The sequence below is a fragment of the Diadema setosum genome, chromosome 18 (assembly GCF_964275005.1).
Source record: "Diadema setosum chromosome 18, eeDiaSeto1, whole genome shotgun sequence".
Lineage (NCBI taxonomy): Eukaryota > Metazoa > Echinodermata > Echinoidea > Diadematoida > Diadematidae > Diadema > Diadema setosum.
In genome coordinates, this window is record NC_092702.1 from 35,837,319 (window position 1) to 35,843,720 (window position 6,402).

At 38.3% G+C, this 6,402-nt stretch overlaps 1 protein-coding gene across 1 annotated transcript; it reads right to left on the minus strand.

Annotated features, from left to right (window-relative positions):
* Nucleotides 1–233: 233 nt before the first annotated feature.
* Nucleotides 234–5,045, minus strand: LOC140241554 (large ribosomal subunit protein mL43-like). The gene is made up of 3 exons (XM_072321289.1): nt 4,674–5,045; nt 2,988–3,097; nt 234–1,516 (listed from the first exon to the last, which is right to left on the minus strand). Exons 1-3 carry the CDS (start codon nt 4,802–4,804, stop codon nt 1,203–1,205), a joined length of 555 nt encoding a protein of 184 aa, XP_072177390.1. The 5' UTR covers nt 4,805–5,045; the 3' UTR covers nt 234–1,202.
* Between the last annotated feature and the right edge of the window lie 1,357 nt (nt 5,046–6,402).

Here is a 6,402-nt window from a genome sequence, read left to right on the forward strand (position 1 = left end):
TTCAGTACACATACTACATGACAAAAGCTACATTGTAATTCATGTTGTACCATCATGAAGTCTCAAGGTGGAAAGCCTACATGCTGCTTAGACATGCATAGTGTCTGTGTGGTCCCTCTTTTGTCATTTCTCTTGAAAATTTTATCAGCTATTACTCTTATCATTATATTATCATTAAGGAGACAGAAATCAACTCCATGCTAAAGAAATTGCACCATTCCACAGGTTACCTCTCAATATCTTAAACAAACAGGATTTCTCCTGTACTTTATTCCAACAGATTTCCATGTGGTGGGTTGACAATGTCTTGCGCACCTGTTCTGCAGGAATGTGTATTCCTGTAGTGTAACAGCACACTTTTGAAGGTCTTTACATATGGAACAAAAATTGAGCGATTTCATGATACGTGTACAGTTTGTAAAAGCTGCATTATCAACAAATCAGGAGGATCTATAAATTCGGCTTTACTGGTATTTTTGGCTTTTATGTCATGGCTATTAACACAAGACATAATCTCAGCTGTGGTTCCATTTTAACATTCTGTTCAACCCCTGCAGTAAAAATTTTCTATTGCGATGCCTATTAGCCATCTTCCACACAAAATGTAAAACATTTGCCCTGAAGTTAATACTTACAAGATGCATGTCAACTATATTTAACCCGTTGAGGATGGGCTGATTTTGCTACAACACACATTTCGCATAGACACCTACCCGAGTATAATCGGCACTAGTCTTCAACAGGTGAATATTCAATGCAAGTCAACCTTGCCTTGCATAAATTAAATACTGAATTTAAAGCTATTATTTTCACAAATGAGGAGGTCATGGACATCTTTGCGAGTGTTGTTTTCACGAAGTGACACTGGGGCTATCGTAAGTGCACTATTAGCCTAGTGCATGGCAACTTTTTTTGCAAGTTGGTAAATTGATTCACGAAATTTGCAAAAATCAAACCCTCGTGAAAAAATACAGCTCTATACCATGATAGTGCTTGCAATACTCTGTATCAGTATCCGATATGTGCAAGACACACCTCTTTTGCTGTTCCAACAGAGTTGACTTTGATATGCACATCTCTGCACAGCTGAAGGATGATGTCAGGTCATATTCAGACAATAAAAGTCGGGAAAAGATTTCTCAAGTCCCTGTCAGTCTTGATGGTTTCATTCATTGCATCAACATAGGAAAGCATGTTATTTCTCAAGATATTTCTGACTCCTCCATTTTGTCCTGGAGATGTTTCTTCACCTCTTTCACACTAAAGACTTCAAGTGGTCTAGATTTCGCAGTGTAGGCAAATGTGGGATTGGGTGTGGGAAACTGTGTCACATTCAGGTCAGTCTGTTTGTTAGCAAATGGATGCCATGTTCCCTGGATGCTTGGGAAATCTGTGTGGATGGGCTTCCGGATGCGCACCACATCATTCCCCGACTGGGTCCTCAGAAGTTCCACTTGTTTGGCCACCTCATCACGGTCAAGCTCGGACAGCTGCACTGACCGCTTCTGACCATTCACTGCAAAACAAAGGAGTAAAACATTCAAAGAAACTGAATTAAGACTGTGTGTTTATGAAAGGCAAAATACACAATCTAACAGCAAAGTTGGCTGTGGCCTGTGAGCATGGTTCCCATGTTGTTTTTTTCTTTCCGATATCAGGATTTCATGCCCAGTTGCTACTGCAGTCCACTTTGCAAAAGATGACTGCTTGCATGTCAAATACTGGATATATTTGAAGCTCCATAAGTCCTAAAAACAACTGAAATATTTAATTCATCCCATGCAGAGACTTCATATCAGAGCTACATCACATAATGACAGAGTCAGCACTTTGTTTGGCCCAAGTGGGTTGAACTTGCATTATGTTATCTGTCAATAGACACTGCTTTGTGTGATTGTTTCTTATTTTAAATCACTTTTTTTCACATGAGACTTTACTTTTCCAGTTGTTTAATACATAGAGACTGATTTTTTTCATTTTGAATTTGCAACAATGCCACACTAGGTTTAAGGATTGTAATAGATAAGAATAAAATTATGGAAAACAGGGTGGTAGAAGTGTTACCTAGTCTGATGTCAAACATGGAACATATGGGATTTAAATTTTTCACATGCTTTCACTGAGTAGTGATGTTGGTCAATACATCATAATGGTATGTCAATTAGCTCAAATGACAATGCTATGAACTCACAACTTTCCAAACAGTTTGCACATAAATATATTATGAAAAGTATGGTCTTGTTCCATAATGCCTAAGCGACTACAACCAGTTTCCACAGAAAGTCATCATTGCGAGATTATTGTACAATCTGATGCTACAAATGCAAATTTCCCTATGCGATCTCATGTCAAAAAAAAAAAAAGAGAGGAAATTTTAAAACGAAATGGCAGACCTGTGAGGCTACTGATATACAATGTAACTGTTTCATAAAAGCATGTGAAAGTGTACAAAATTCTGTAACTTTATCTCAAACCTGATGCTGATGAGACCTCTACCATAATGAGACATTGCAGAGTAATACAAGGTTGATAACATATTTAATAGTATTGTTGTAAGCTGGATTAATGATGACGCTGACAGTCTCCAGTTGACGTTGCATAGATTTTATTGAACAAATCAAACAGTCTCAGTCTGCCGATATGTATAAACTCCGTATCATCCTTATGCGTACATGTCGGAATGCATCTATATAGTGAACAAATTCTATTTTGATTATTGGACATCAAAGAGCTCGCAGAGACTTTTCTATGTCCATGTCCATCTGTCTCACAAGTGAAAAGTCAAAGTCAAGAATCAATTAAATCTGCGTCATCTTATCTCATAAAAATAAAAGTTGCGTTGTGCCCATGCCAACCACACGCACACTGCGCCATTGGCATGGACACAACGCGTCTCAACGCATTGACGCAACAATAACAGACCGCATTTCCATTTACCACAGTATCGCTTCTCTAGGGATTACATGCACTTCAAGAAGAATACTTACAGAATTCAGCAACAACTCTTGGGCTCGAGAACTTGTTGTGTGGAGTAACATAAAGAACTATTTGAGGATTCTTCCTGGCAAAGTCAATGATGTCTTCTTCTAAGAAATCCCTGCAACATGAATTGAGATGAAAGAGGAATTGTACAAGTAATGTTTATACGGCATAAATAGCTATTTATATACATTTAAAACCCTGTACACAGTCTTCACTTTCAACCTAAATACGGTAACTTTAGAAAGGATGATGCTACTGCTTTGAAAGTTGGCATTAATCATGGACAGAATGTGATAGTAGATCATGCTAAATTTCAGTGCAATCTGAATATCCCTTCACTGCTCCGGTGGTTTACATCCTATTTTTTGTCCAATTTATCGCACAGCTAGCACGGCTTGGTAAATAAGCGCTTGAATAGACCATGCACCTCAGAGCCTCTTTTCTCAGTTTACACTTTTCTGGAGTGTGTGCGTGTGTGTGCTTTCTTTCCAATATTTAGATATTGTAGGTTAACTTGAAGGACAAGTCCACCTTCATACACATGTGGATTGAGTGAATGCAGCAATATTAGTAGAACACGTCAGTGAGAGTTTGAGGAAAATAGGACAATCCGTTGAAAAGTTATGAATTTTTGAAGTGTCTGCTCAGTCACTGCTGGATGAGAAGACTACTTCAGCTGATGATGTCACATGTGTACAACAGTAGGAAAATATTTATAAAATTTCACAAAATGCTACTTTTTGAAAAAAGTGCACATTTCGTCAACTTGTCACTGACGTAATTCCCCCTGCCTTCTGAAAGGGGGGAAGTCAAGCATTCTCTTATTATGCGAGAAAAGTGAAAATATGTTGAATTTTCTTTATATTTTCTTTATATCGTTGTACGCATGTGACATCATCAGCTGTATAGTACTGTAAAACATGATATATTCGCGGCATGAATTTTTCGCGAATTGGAGCCGATGGCCTTTTTTTGCGGCATGAAATTTTTGTCAACTGCCACTGGCATTCACTGTATATAGTGTAGACAAGAACTTTGGCGTGCATTTTAATTTTGTGAATCTTGGCGCTCACAAAATTTGCGAAATTAAAATGCACGCGAACATTCCTCGTTTTACAGTAGTCTTCTCATCCAGCAGTGACTGAGCAGAAAATTCAAAAATTCATAACTTTTCAACAGATCGCGGATTGTCCGATTTTCCTCAAACTCTCGATGTGTTCTACACCTTTTACTTAGAATATTGCTGCATTCACTCAACACTGCATGCTCAATCCACATGTCTACGACTATGATTCATGAACATGGTGATGAAGTGAAGGTGAACTTGTTCTTTCAATTTAAGAGAGCGGAGGGAGAGTCCATTTACATCATATAAAGTTGGCTTATTCAGAATATGCTCTTTAATTAAATATCCATGTCTGACGACTTTTTGATGTTTGATACTGGGTCACATATTATAAGTTTACAAAATATCGTTGTCGCCACTTTCAGATCACCATATCACAATCCAAATGCCACACAGTAGTCCCACTCGTTAACTTCCATGTAAACGAGATACATTACACATGCTACTTTTTTTTTTTTTATCTTAATATTCTTATTCCAAACTGAAGAAGTCGATTGTCTCGTATGTGTCCCAGAAGTTAATGATTGTGAAAATGTTACTACAACAGTGAAGTCTTAGATATTACCTGACGCCTCTGCTGGTTCCATGGACTTTGCTGAACTGGAAAGTCAATCTTTGCAACTGGCAGATGTATCGGCCCACACCATTTTGCAGGACCGATTTCAAAAAGGCAGATGGATATTGCCGATTAGCCATGTCTTCCGAGAAGAACAATAAGCGACAAAGTAAAAATTGAGGGTGCTAGATTACGCCATGCCCTTGCTCACAAAAGCAAAAGGGGGAGGTTTGCTCCACAACATTCAGCTACGAGAGAGCTGCTTTCCTAGCCCTTTTCAGACTTTCTTTCTGCCACATACAGCACATAAATGTGAATCCAGCCAGGTTATTTTATGAGTGAATGTGCTCAGTGTATGTGGAATATACAGTCATGAGATGCACGTGCATTAGCCTGACCAGACACTGTGCTGCGACAGCGCTGCGTGTAGTTAGTGCATGTGCCCGCTGCCCGGCCGGTGCAGCAGTGTGCAATGAGAATGCCCAGTGGCAGTGCGAAGTGCGACGAGTGCGAGCTTTCACAAACATCCCTTGGTACAGTACGGCGAGTGTACGGTGATCAAAGAGATACAGCTAGATACGAGTGTGTACGACTTAAATATATAAGATCATCTCTCTGGATGAAGAGTGAACCATTAAATTGTCTCCTTTTTCAAAGTGACTCCTCCAAAATTCACCCATCTCTGTTGCATCAACGGAAGTCCTGTCGAAGTAGGATAATCTGAAGAGTTTGTTTGCAAAAACCGATAAATCCATATTTGTCAAATGGAGATATTTGCCATTAAAGGTCAAGAAAAATAAAGAGAATAATAAGAAAATTTTTGCTTCTCTTTTGACCATAAGTTCAAAAATGTACCTTTATATGTAGTGACCAATATATCATTTAAAAGGTATTATTTGTACTTTATGACAGAGACCGTACTTCAAAATCTTCAAAAATGGACTTATCGGTTTTTGCAAACAAACTCTTCATCTTTTCTTTTTTTTTTTTCAATACGGATCCTTTCAATGCATCCTTTTACTTTTCACTGCATACTCCAATAAAATTATTATTGTCAAATATTATATCTGTTTAAAATCTAGGCAAGCTGACTAACTGCTGTAGTACCTGGATAATGGCAACAAAACATGAAAAGGAATGGTAATCTTAAGCGACTATCTGAGTGCACTATGCGGCATCAAAAGAAGAAGAAATTGAGAAGAGGAGGAGGAGGAGAAGAGCGCAGTTGATTCAAGAATCTTGATAATGCACATTCATCTTCACCATCACGGAGTAAACATTATTATTTCGAATGGACGCAGTCACTGCATGGAATCACAGGAAATGAATTAGTAAATGGAGCAGCTAACAGGCCCTGTTGCATAAAACCCTTACCGCTGGACTTACCGCTCCTTTCTAGCGGTAAGTCTTCAAATCAGCGGTAAATTTTATAATCCTTGATGCTGATTGGCTGTGATGCCTAATTTTGACGGTAGTTACCATTGAAATTCAATGGTAAGTTTTATGCAACGGGCCCAGCTCTCAATAAATCAAATGTGGATCACTTAAATTGTTTTGAAAAAAACAAAACAGTATTTGGGGTTTTTTTTGTGTGTGTAAAAGATATGTTTTAGAGGAAAGTGTCGAAAAAGATGGGAACGAATCGTTCCTCGGTAACACATCCAATCAGATGTTTCAGAATTTTGTGAATGTGAATTTGAAAACAAGCATGAAAGAGGAGATATTACATCCACTACAA

Coding starts and splice junctions, on each gene's coding strand:
- LOC140241554 (XM_072321289.1), bottom strand. CDS start 4,804: ATGGCTAATCGGCAATATCCATCTGCCTTTTTGAAATCGGTCCTGCAA. Junction 3,098..4,673: donor GGAACCAGCAGAGGCGTCAG/GTAATATCTAAG, acceptor TTCATGTTGCAG/GGATTTCTTAGAAGAAGACA. Junction 1,517..2,987: donor AAGAGTTGTTGCTGAATTCT/GTAAGTATTCTT, acceptor TTTGTTTTGCAG/TGAATGGTCAGAAGCGGTCA.